The following is a 12,661-nucleotide window of genomic DNA, read 5'->3' as shown; positions in this document are numbered from 1 at the left end:
TTCGATATTAGTCTGGAACACCAATGATCTGGGTGAACTGGGTATGGCTGGAACAACATATGCTACACTGGGTATGTCTGGAACAACACATGCTACACTGGGTATGGCTGGGAACAACACATGCTACACTGGGTATGTCTGGAACAACACATGCTACACTGGGTATGGCTGGGAACAACACATGCTACACTGGGTATGTCTGGAACAACACATGCTACACTGGGTATGGCTGGGAACAACACATGCTACACTGGGTATGGCTGGGAACAACACATGCTACATTGGGTATGGCTGGGAACAACACATGCTACACTGGGTATGACTGGAACAACACATGCTACACTACCAACACTAGAATGGGACAAGTTACTCTCTCAACAAGCCCTGGACAATGTTTATAGAGTAATATGTTGTAGAGAACAATATACCAAGTGATAGATGATCCTACATGGGAAGCAAATGTTCTGAAAATAATTACAGCTGCTAATGAGCAGTAATTAACTACAACATAGGAGAACAATTCAGTTCAACTGATTATCGTCAAGTCACAGTTAGTTTCAAAGTAAATATCACAAATGGTATTAGCGAGAACTTTCAAGAATTTTAAAGAAAAAATTTTGTGAAAATGTGTCAAGAAATTTCATACGGGAATTATCAGGAACTATCAACACGTGAGTACAAGCGAGCAAAATTATCCAGCAAACCAAAATATTGACAACTAACATAAAATGTTGCCTAATGACGTAAATATTACATTATACAATAATTCAGGAGTTACAGAATCTATATGTAATTACAGAGAACAAAGAAATGCAATCGGATTTGGCAAACATAATTTCTAATCATATATTGTAATGAAAAACAACATGGAAGACTTAAGAGAATTTTCGGTTTTATTCTATAAAAAAATAGAATTGTTTGTCTCTCAGCGTATCGGCCCAATAGCAGCAGAAAATGGGGACTTGGTTTATTTTGAAGAGATTACAATGATTTTATATTTATATATATATATATAACTGAAAACTCACACCCCAGAAGTGACTCGAACCCATACTCCCAGAAGCAACGCAACTGGTATGTACAAGACGCCTTAATCCACTTGACCATCACGACCGGACATAATGAGGTGATAGCCGAGGCTATTTGAACCACCCCACCGCCGGCACTCGGATAGTAATCTTGGGCATAGCATTTTACCAAATCACCTCATTCTTTGGGGCACACGTGAGGAACACAAATGCGAACAAGCCTGAATGGTCCCCAGGACAATATGCAACTGAAAACTCACACCCCAGAAGTGACTCGAACCCATACTCCCAGTTACAACCATACTTGTTCATACCAGTTGCGTTGCTTCTGGGAGTATGGGTTCGAGTCACTTCTGGGGTGTGAGTTTTCAGTTGCATATTGTCCTGGGGACCATTCAGGCTTGTTCGCATTTGTGTTCCTCACGTGTGCCCCAAAGAATGAGGTGATTTGGTAAAATGCTATGCCCAAGATTACTATCCGAGTGCCGGCGGTGGGGTGGTTCAAATAGCCTCGGCTATCACCTCATTATGTCCGGTCGTGATGGTCAAGTGGATTAAGGCGTCTTGTACATACCAGTTGCGTTGCTTCTGGGAGTATGGGTTCGAGTCACTTCTGGGGTGTGAGTTTTCAGTTGCATATTGTCCTGGGGACCATTCAGGCTTGTTCGCATTTGTGTTCCTCACGTGTGCCCCAAAGAATGAGGTGATTTGGTAAAATGCTTTGCCCAAGATTACTATCCGAGTGCCGGCGGTGGGGTGGTTCAAATAGCCTCGGCTATCACCTCATTATGTCCGGTCGTGATGGTCAAGTGGATTAAGGCGTCTTGTACATACCAGTTGCGTTGCTTCTGGGAGTATGGGTTCGAGTCACTTCTGGGGTGTGAGTTTTCAGTTGCATATTGTCCTGGGGACCATTCAGGCTTGTTCGCATATATATATATATATATATCTCTTCCTTCCTTCTCTATCACTTTAACAAAACAGTGAACAAACATGAGTAATAGTCCTCACAATTTCTGACGAAGCTGTTTATAGAGTTCAATACAACTACACTACACCATCATCATATTAAGGAATCACTCACCATCGCCGGAAAACTTGAAAATTAATTTCAACAAATTCGCCACGCGGCACAACTCTACGGATACACCCACCCACATTTCACTACACCACTGCTCCTAAGTGACCGAATGCATCAATATGTCAGGGGTTTACTGTTCAGAAATTAGAAATTAACTAAACTGTCGGGCATTTGAAGACATTAAAATCTTCTTTACGAAGAACACTTATGGGATATTAAGAACATTCATAAAATATTAAGGACGTTAGTATGTTATCAAGAACACTGATAACTTCAAAAGAACACTAATCAGTTCTCAAGAACATTAATACGTTCTGATGGGCACTAAGAAGTTAACCATCAGAGATAACATTATTGTTATCCTGGATGATAACAAAGATGTTGACCTGATAACACCTTCGTTCGTGGAGAGAATTTAATTTCTTTCTTTATTATGCACCCCATACCCATCCCGTGGGCGGTGGTGTAAAGGATTACAGAGGCACATAATGGGTTCAGGAACTAAACCCTCTAGTTCGTTTAGCTAAGCCAATAACAATCTTTTGACGCTAGTTACAAAATTATTAATGTTATATATACATGTACACATTCTCATGCATACATGTACATATACATACGTATACATATATACATTCACATACATATTTAATCACCCACACAAATACACACATCAATAATATTTTGTGTCGCAAGTGATGAACAAGACGTTCACAACAGTCACTATACAAGGTACTTTACATGTATGGTGAGTCACACAGTTACTAGTCTTGCTCCACACCCACCCAACTGGGCGGCAGCTTTACAGTCATGTGCTCCACACCCACCCAACTGGGCGGCAGCTTTACAGTCATGTGCTCCACACCCACCCAACTGGGCGGCAGCTTTACAGTCATGTGCTCCACACCCACCCAACTGGGCGGCAGCTTTACAGTCATGTGCTCCACACCCACCCAACTGGGCGGCAGCTTTACAGTCATGTGCTACACACCCACCCAACTGGGCGGCAGCTTTACAGTTATGTGCTCCACACCCACCCAACTGGGCGGCAGCTTTACAGTCATGTGCTCCACACCCACCCAACTGGGCGGCAGCTTTACAGTCATGTGCTCCACACCCACCCAACTGGGCGGCAGCTTTACAGTCATGTGCTCCACACCCACCCAACTGGGCGGCAGCTTTACAGTCATGTGCTCCACACCCACCCAACTGGGCGGCAGCTTTACAGTCATGTGCTCCACACCCACCCAACTGGGCGGCAGCTTTACAGTCATGTGCTCCACACCCACCCAACTGGGCGGCAGCTTTACAATCATGTGCTCCACACCCACCCAACTGGGCGGCAGCTTTACAGTCATGTGCTCCACACCCACCCAACTGGGCGGCAGCTTTACAGTCATGTGCTCCACACCCACCCAACTGGGCGGCAGCTTTACAGTCATGTGCTCCACACCCACCCAACTGGGCGGCAGCTTTACAGTCATGTGCTCCACACCCACCCAACTGGGCGGCAGCTTTACAGTCATGTGCTCCACACCCACCCAACTGGGCGGCAGCTTTACAGTCATGTGCTCCACACCCACCCAACTGGGCGGCAGCTTTACAGTCATGTGCAGCACATCATTATGAATGAAGAACTTACACATTTCTTGGACACTATTGATGGTGTTATCTCTAAATTCCGCGATTTTTTCACATTCCATTATATAATGCCGCAAAGTATGCGAATAGTTCTGCTGACAGAGTTTACATTTAGTCAAGTCTACATCAGCAGATGTTACAAACTGCCAGAGGTACTTGTAGCCGAGCCTAAGCCTAGCAGTGGTAACATCTAGAAGTCTGCTAACATTATTGGATGACCCATAGACGTGCGGCTCTTCCTGCATAATAGAATGATGATAGATGGAGTAACTGGTGGGAATTTCACTTTGACTGGAGAGCGGACGCCTAAGAATCGCACCTTACCTGACACTAATTACTGGCAGTTAGAACAGGTGGTTATGAATGGTAACTACAGGTGGAGAACACCTGGCAAGGTGCATTGTTCTGCTTGTAGTGTATGGTGGGGGAGAGAGGGGGAGGTGGTGGGGGAGAGAGGGGGAGGTGGTGGGGGAGAGAGGGGAAGGTGGTGGGGGAGAGAGGGGAAGGTGGTGGGGGAGAGAGGGGAAGGTGGTGGGGGAGAGAGAGAGGGGAAGGTGGTGGGGGAGAGAAAGGAAGGTGGTGGGGGAGAGAGGGGAAGGTGGTGGGGGAGAGAGAGGAAGGTGGTGGGGGAGAGAGGGGGAGGTGGTTGGGGAGAGAGGGGGAGGTGGTGGGGGAGAGAGGGGGAGGTGGTGGGAGGGAGAGGGGAAGGTGGTGGGGGAGAGAGGGGAAGGTGGTTGGGGAGAGAGGGGAAGGTGGTGGGGGAGAGAGGGGAAGGTGGTGGGGGAGAGAGGGGAAGGTGGTGGGGGAGAGAGGGGTAGGTGGTGGGGGAGAGAGGGGGAGGTGGTGGGGGAGAGAGGGGGAGGTGGTGGGGGAGAGAGAGGGAGGTGGTGGGGGAGAGGGGAAGGTGGTGGGGGAGAGAGGGGAATGTGGTTGGGGAGAGAGGGGAAGGTGGTGGGGGAGAGAGGGGAAGGTGGTGGGGGAGAGAGGGGAAGGTGGTGGGGGAGAGAGGGGGAGGTGGTGGGGGAGAGAGGGGGAGGTTGTGGGGGAGAGAGGGGGAGGTGGTGGGGGAGAGAGGGGGAGGTGGTGGGGGAGAGAGGGGGAGGTGGTGGGGGAGAGAGGGGGAGGTGGTGGGGGAGAGAGGGGGAGGTGGTGGGAGGGAGAGGGGAAGGTGGTGGGGGAGAGAGGGGAAGGTGGTTGGGGAGAGAGGGGAAGGTGGTTGGGGAGAGAGGGGAAGGTGGTGGGGGAGAGAGAGGAAGGTGGTGGGGGAGAGAGAGGAAGGTGGTGGGGGAGAGAGAGGGGAAGGTGGTGGGGGAGAGAGAGGGGAAGGAGGTGGGAGAGAGAGAGGGGAAGATGGTGGGGAAAGAGGGGGAAGGTGGTGGGGGAGAGAGGGGAAGGTGGTGGGGGAGAGAGAGGGGAAGGTGGTGGGGGAAAGAGGGGAAGGTGGTGGGGGAGAGAGAGGGGAAGGTGGTGGGGGAGAGAGAGGGGAAGGTGGTGGGGGAGAGAGGGGAAGGTGGTGGGGGAGAGAGAGGAAGGTGGAGGAGAGAGAGAGGGGAAGGTGGTGGGGGAGAGAGAGGAAGGTGGTGGGGGAGAGAGAGGGGAAGGTGGTGGGGGAGAGAGGGGAAGGTGGTGGGGGAGAGAGGGGAAGGTGGTGGGGAAGAGAGAGGGGAAGGTGGTGGGGGAGAGAGGGGAAGGTGGTGGGGGAGAGAGAGGGGAAGGTGGTGGGGGAGAGAGGGGAAGGTGGTGGGGGAGAGAGAGGAAGGTGGAGGAGAGAGAGAGGGGAAGGTGGTGGGGGAGAGAGGGGAAGGTGGTGGGGGAGAGAGAGGGGAAGGTGGTGGGGGAGAGAGGGGAAGGTGGTGGGGGAGAGAGAGGGGAAGGTGGTGGGGGAGAGAGAGGGGAAGGTGGTGGGGGAGAGAGAGGAAGGTGGAGGAGAGAGAGAGGGGAAGGTGGTGGGGGAGAGAGAGGAAGGTGGAGGAGAGAGAGAGGGGAAGGTGGTGGGGGAGAGAGAGGAAGGTGGTGGGGGAGAGAGAGGAAGGTGGTGGGGGAGAGAGGGGAAGGTGGTGGGGGAGAGAGAGGAAGGTGGTGGGGGAGAAAGACGAGAATGGTGGGGGAAATCGTTCGAGCGACTAGGGAAAAAGAACAATTTCTCTTATACTCAGATGGGCTAAGATTTATCGCTCAAAATATTTCCGAATTTAAAATTTTTACCTTTACACTCAGTCACTTTCATGCGATCACACTCGGTCACTTTCATGCTATCACACTCGGTCACTTTCATGCTATCACACTCGGTCACCTTCATGCTATCACACTCGGTCACTTTCATGCTATCACACTCGGTCACTTTCATGCTATCACACTCGGTCACTTTCATGCTATCACACTCGGTCACTTTCATGCTATCACACTCGGTCACCTTCATGCTATCACACTCGGTCACTTTCATGCTATCACACTCGGTCACTTTCATGCTATCACACTCGGTCACTTTCATGCTATCACACTCGGTCACTTTCATGCTATCACACTCGGTCACTTTCATGCTATCACACTCGGTCACTTTCATGCTATCACACTCGGTCACTTTCATGCTATCACACTCGGTCACTTTCATGCTATCACACTCGGTCACTTTCATGCTATCACACTCGGTCACTTTCATGCTATCACACTCAGTCACCTTCATGCTATCACACTCGGTCACTTTCATGCTATCACACTCGGTCACTTTCATGCTATCACACTCGGTCACTTTCATGCTATCACACTCAGTCACCTTCATGCTATCACACTCAGTCACTTTCATGCTATCACACTCGGTCACTTTCATGCTATCACACTCAGTCACTTTCATGCTATCACACTCAGTCACCTTCATGCTATCACACTCAGTCACTTTCATGCTATCACACTCAGTCACTTTCATGCTATCACACTCAGTCACTTTCATGCTATCACACTCGGTCACCTTCATGCTATCACACTCAGTCACTTTCATGCTATCACACTCAGTCACTTTCATGCTATCACACTCGGTCACCTTCATGCTATCACACTCAGTCAGTTTCATGCTATCACACTCAGTCACTTTAATGCTATCACACTCAGTCACTTTAATGCTATCACACTCAGTCACTTTAATGCTATCACACTCAGTCACTTTAATGCTATCACACTCAGTCACTTTAATGCTATCACACTCAGTCACCTTCATGCTATCACACTCAGTCACCTTCATGCTATCACACTCAGTCACTTTCATGCTATCACACTCAGTCACTTTCATGCTATCACACTAAGTCAGTTTCATGCTATCACACTCAGTCACTTTAATGCTATCACACTCAGTCAGTTTCATGCTATCACACTCAGTCACTTTAATGCTATCACACTCAGTCACCTTCATGCTATCACACTCAGTCACCTTCATGCTATCACAGTCAGTCATCTTCATGCTATCACACTCGGTCATCTTCATGCTATCACACTCGGTCACTTTCATGCTATCACACTCAGTCACATTCATGCTATCACAGTCACATTCATGATATCACAGTCACCTTCATGATATCACAGTCACCTTCATGCTATCACACTCAGTCACCTTCATGCTATCACACTCAGTCACCTTCATGCTATCACACTCAGTCACCTTCATGCTATCACACTCAGTCACCTTCATTCTATCACACTCAGTCACTTTTATGCTATCACACTCAGTCACCTCCATGCTATCACACTCAGTCACTTTCATGCTATCACACTCAGTCACCTTCATGCTATCACACTCGGTCACCTTCATGCTATCACACTCAGTCACCTCCATGCTATCACACTCGGTCACCTTCATGCTATCACTCTCACTCACCTTCATGCTATCACTCTCACTCACCTTCATGCTATCACACTCGGTCACCTTCATGCTATCACACTCGGTCACCTTCATGCTATCACACTCGGTCACCTTCATGCTGTCACTCTCACTCACCTTCATGCTATCACACTCTGTCATTTTCATGCTATCATTAAGTGCCCCCCCCACCATAACACCACCAATATGCCATATTTAAATAAGTTATCAACTCCCTAAGCTTACAACACCCTTACACAAGCTCGAACTTACCAAAGAAGCATTATGAAAGGGATTTACAAGTTTTAATCCTCCTGTCATTAAGATTATGGATTCGCTGGTTTACAAGTCTTAAATCTGATTAGGAAGATTTGACAAAGAGGATTAAAAGTCTAATCTGACGTCCTCAAAGTCTACAGTACCGTACCGCTAATGGGGGTGCTAATGGGTACCTGCCAATGGGGGTACCGTACCCCGCTGGGGCTGTGGAACTCTCAGGTGTGGAACTCTCAGGTGTGGAACTCTCAGGTGTGGAACTCTCAGGTGTGGAACTCTCAGGTGTGGAACTCCCAGGTGTGGAACTCTCAGGTGTGGAACTCTCAGGTGTGGAACTCTCAGGTGTGGAACTCCCAGGTGTGGAACTCTCAGGTGTGGAACTCTCAGGTGTGGAACTCTCAGGTGTGGAACTCTCAGGTGTGGAACTCTCAGGTGTGGAACTCCCAGGTGTGGAACTCTCTGGTGTGGAACTCTCTGGTGTGGAACTCACAGGTGTGGAACTCCCAGGTGTGGAACTCTCTGGTGTGGAACACTCAGGTGTGGAACTCTCAGGTGTTGAACTCCCAGGTGTTGAACTCTCAGGTGTGGAACTCTCAGGTGTGGAACTCTCTGGTGTGGAACTCTCTGGTGTGGAACTCTCAGGTGTGGAACTCTCAGGTGTGGAACTCTCTGGTGTGGAACTCTCAGGTGTGGAACTCTCAGGTGTGGAACTCTCAGGTGTGGAACTCTCAGGTGTGGATCACTCGGGTGTGGAGCCCCCGGTGCAGGAACACCAGTGACATCTACACCCTGTGCCAACAGGTGTACTCCACACATTACCTCCCACCCTTACACCCCCCCCCAACCCATACCCTCTGTCTATACACCCTCACAACACCCCCTACACTCAACCACACCCCCCCTACACCCCACAACACCCTGTACATCCCACAACAGAACAACAACACCACAACACCTCCAACACCCCTCCAACACCCCCACATCACACCCTACACCCCCACAACACCCCCTACACCCAACCACACCCCCCTACACCCCACAACACCCTGTACATCCCACAACACCACATCAACACCACAACACCTCCAACACCCCTCCAACACCCCCACAACACCCCCACAACACCCCACAACACCCCCACAACACCCCCTACACCCCCTCCTATCTCCAGCTTCGGGTTACAAGCGCCCTTCACTACACTCCAGTGACGGCCCCGTGTGTTGTTGTTCCAGTGACGGCCCCGTGTGTTGTTGTTCCAGTGACGGCCCCGTGTGTTGTTGTTCCAGTGACGGCCCCGTGTGTTGTTGTTCCAGTGACGGCCCCGTGTGTTGTTGTTCCAGTGACGGCCCCCGTGTGTTGTTGTTCCAGTGACGGCCCCCGTGTGTTGTTGTCCCAGTGACGGCCCCCGTGTGTTGTTGTTCCAGTGACGGCCCCGTGTGTTGTTGTTCCAGTGACGGCCCCGTGTGTTGTTGTTCCAGTGACGGCCCCGTGTGTTGTTGTTCCAGTGACGGCCCCGTGTGTTGTTGTTCCAGTGACGGCCCCGTGTGTTGTTGTTGTTCCAGTGACGGCCCCCGTGTGTTGTTGTTCCAGTGACGGCCCCGTGTGTTGTTGTTCCAGTGACGGCCCCGTGTGTTGTTGTTCCAGCGACGGCCCCGTGTGTTGTTGTTGTTCCAGTGACGGCCCCGTGTGTTGTTGTTGTTCCAGTGACGGCCCCCGTGTGCTGTTGTTCCAGTGACGGCCCCGTGTGTTGTTGTTGTTCCAGTGACGGCCCCGTGTGTTGTTGTTGTTCCAGTGACGGCCCCGTGTGTTGTTGTTGTTGTTCCAGTGACGGCCCCCGTGTGTTGTTGTTCCAGTGACGGCCCCCGTGTGTTGTTGTTGTTCCAGTGACGGCCCCCGTGTGTTGTTGTTGTTCCAGTGACGGCCCCGTGTGTTGTTGTTGTTCCAGTGACGGCAACCGTGTGTTGTTGTTGTTCCAGTGACGGCCCCGTGTGTTGTTGTTGTTCCAGTGACGGCCCCCGTGTGTTGTTGTTGTTGTTCCAGTGACGGCCCCGTGTGTTGTTGTTGTTCCATTGACGGCCCCCGTGTGTTGTTGTTGTTCCAGTGACGGCCCCCGTGTGTTGTTGTTGTTCCAGTGACGGCCCCGTGTGTTGTTCCAGTGACGGCCCCGTGTGTTGTTGTTCCAGTGACGGCCCCGTGTGTTGTTGTTGTTCCAGTGACGGCCCCGTGTTTTGTTGTTCCAGTGACGGCCCCGTGTGTTGTTGTCCCAGTGACTTCCCCCGTGTGTTGTTGTTCCAGTGACGGCCCCGTGTGTTGTTGTTCCAGTGACGGCCCCGTGTGTTGTTGTTCCAGTGACGGCCCCCGTGTGTTGTTGTCCCAGTGACGGCCCCCGTGTGTTGTTGTTCCAGTGACGGCCCCGTGTGTTGTTGTTCCAGTGACGGCCCCGTGTGTTGTTGTTCCAGTGACGGCCCCCGTGTGTTGTTGTTCCAGTGACGGCCCCGTGTGTTGTTGTTCCAGTGACGGCCCCGTGTGTTGTTGTTCCAGTGACGGCCCCGTGTGTTGTTGTTGTTCCAGTGACGGCCCCCGTGTGTTGTTGTTCCAGTGACGGCCCCGTGTGTTGTTGTTCCAGTGACGGCCCCGTGTGTTGTTGTTCCAGCGACGGCCCCCGTGTGTTGTTGTTGTTCCAGTGACGGCCCCGTGTGTTGTTGTTGTTCCAGTGACGGCCCCCGTGTGTTGTTGTTCCAATGACGGCCCCGTGTGTTGTTGTTGTTCCAGTGACGGCCCCGTGTGTTGTTGTTGTTCCAGTGACGGCCCCGTGTGTTGTTGTTGTTGTTCCAGTGACGGCCCCCGTGTGTTGTTGTTCCAGTGACGGCCCCCGTGTGTTGTTGTTGTTCCAGTGACGGCCCCCGTGTGTTGTTGTTGTTCCAGTGACGGCCCCGTGTGTTGTTGTTGTTCCAGTGACGGCCCCCGTGTGTTGTTGTTCTTCCAGTGACGGCCCCGTGTGTTGTTGTTGTTCCAGTGACGGCCCCCGTGTGTTGTTGTTCTTCCAGTGACGGCCCCGTGTGTTGTTGTTGTTCCAGTGACGGCCCCCGTGTGTTGTTGTTGTTCCAGTGACGGCCCCCGTGTGTTGTTGTTGTTCCAGTGACGGCCCCGTGTGTTGTTGTTCCAGTGACGGCCCCGTGTGTTGTTGTTCCAGTGACGGCCCCGTGTGTTGTTGTTGTTCCAGTGACGGCCCCGTGTGTTGTTGTTCCAGTGACGGCCCCGTGTGTTGTTGTTCCAGTGACGGCTCCCGTGTGTTGTTGTTGTTGTTCCAGTGACGGCCCCGTGTTGTTGTTGTTGTTCCAGTAACGGCCCCGTGTGTTGTTGTTCCAGTGACGGCCCCGTGTGTTGTTGTTGTTCCAGTGACGGCCCCGTGTGTTGTTGTTCCAGTGACGGCCCCGTGTGTTGTTGTTCCAGTGACGGCCCCGTGTGTTGTTGTTCCAGTGACGGCCCCGTGTGTTGTTGTTCCAGTGACGGCCCCGTGTGTTGTTGTTCCAGTGACGGCCCCGTGTGTTGTTGTTCCAGTGACGGCCCCCGTGTGTTGTTGTTCCAGTGACGGCCCCCGTGTGTTGTTGTTGTTCCAGTGACGGCCCCGTGTGTTGTTGTTGTTGTTCCAGTGACGGCCCCGTGTGTTGTTGTTGTTCCAGTGACGGCCCCGTGTGTTGTTGTTGTTGTTCCAGTGACGGCCCCGTGTGTTGTTGTTGTTCCAGTGACGGCCCCCGTGTGTTGTTGTTGTTCCAGTGACGGCCCCGTGTGTTGTTGTTGTTCCAGTGACGGCCCCCGTGTGTTGTTGTTCCAGTGACGGCCCCCGTGTGTTGTTGTTCCAGTGACGGCCCCGTGTGTTGTTGTTCCAGTGACGGCCCCCGTGTGTTGTTGTTGTTCCAGTGACGGCTCCCGTGTGTTGTTGTTCCAGTGACGGCCCCCGTGTGTTGTTGTTGTTCCAGTGACGGCCCCGTGTGTTGTTGTTGTTCCAGTGACGGCCCCGTGTGTTGTTGGTGTTGTTCCAGTGACGGCCCCGTGTGTTGTTGTTGTTCCAGTGACGGCCCCCGTGTGTTGTTGTTGTTCCAGTGACGGCCCCGTGTGTTGTTGTTGTTCCAGTGACGGCCCCCGTGTGTTGTTGTTCCAGTGACGGCCCCCGTGTGTTGTTGTTCCAGTGACGGCCCCGTGTGTTGTTGTTCCAGTGACGGCCCCGTGTGTTGTTGTTCCAGTGACGGCCCCGTGTGTTGTTGTTCCAGTGACGGCCCCGTGTGTTGTTGTTGTTGTTCCAGTGACGGCCCCGTGTGTTGTTGTTGTTCCAGCGACGCCCCCCGTGTGTTGTTGTTGTTCCAGTGACGGCCCCGTGTGTTGTTGTTGTTCCAGCGACGGCCCCCGTGTGTTGTTGTTGTTCCAGTGACGGCCCCGTGTGTTGTTGTTGTTCCAGCGACGGCCCCCGTGTGTTGTTGTTGTTCCAGTGACGGCCCCGTGTGTTGTTGTTCCAGTGACGGCCCCGTGTGTTGTTGTTCCAGTGACGGCCCCCGTGTGTTGTTGTTGTTCCAGTGACGGCCCCGTGTGTTGTTGTTGTTCCAGTGACGGCCCCGTGTGTTGTTGTTCCAGTGACGGCCCCCGTGTGTTGTTGTTGTTCCAGTGACGGCCCCGTGTGTTGTTGTTGTTCCAGTGACGGCCCCGTGTGTTGTTGTTGTTCCAGCGACGGCCCCGTGTGTTGTTGTTCCAGCGACGGCCCCCGTGTGTTGTTGTTGTTCCAGTGACGGCCCCCGT

At 52.1% G+C, this 12,661-nt stretch overlaps 3 protein-coding genes across 3 annotated transcripts; 1 reads left to right on the top strand and 2 right to left on the bottom strand.

Moving 5' to 3' along the window:
- Window positions 1-5,908: 5,908 nt before the first annotated feature.
- On the bottom strand, window positions 5,909-7,030 carry LOC138350848 (putative surface protein SACOL0050). Its single transcript, XM_069302288.1, has one exon. The coding sequence runs from the start codon at window positions 7,028-7,030 to the stop codon at window positions 5,909-5,911; it is 1,122 nt and encodes a 373-aa protein (XP_069158389.1).
- A 276-nt stretch (window positions 7,031-7,306) lies between these two features.
- Window positions 7,307-7,738, bottom strand: LOC138350847 (clumping factor A-like). The gene has a single exon (XM_069302287.1). The coding sequence runs from the start codon at window positions 7,736-7,738 to the stop codon at window positions 7,307-7,309; it is 432 nt and encodes a 143-aa protein (XP_069158388.1).
- A 314-nt stretch (window positions 7,739-8,052) lies between these two features.
- LOC138350846 (uncharacterized protein in mobD 3'region-like) lies at window positions 8,053-8,649 on the top strand. Its single transcript, XM_069302286.1, has one exon. The coding sequence runs from the start codon at window positions 8,053-8,055 to the stop codon at window positions 8,647-8,649; it is 597 nt and encodes a 198-aa protein (XP_069158387.1).
- Window positions 8,650-12,661: the final 4,012 nt, after the last annotated feature.

Source organism: Procambarus clarkii, chromosome 47, assembly GCF_040958095.1.
Source record: "Procambarus clarkii isolate CNS0578487 chromosome 47, FALCON_Pclarkii_2.0, whole genome shotgun sequence".
NCBI lineage: Eukaryota > Metazoa > Arthropoda > Malacostraca > Decapoda > Cambaridae > Procambarus > Procambarus clarkii.
This window is presented reverse-complemented; position numbering and strand designations above follow the sequence as displayed.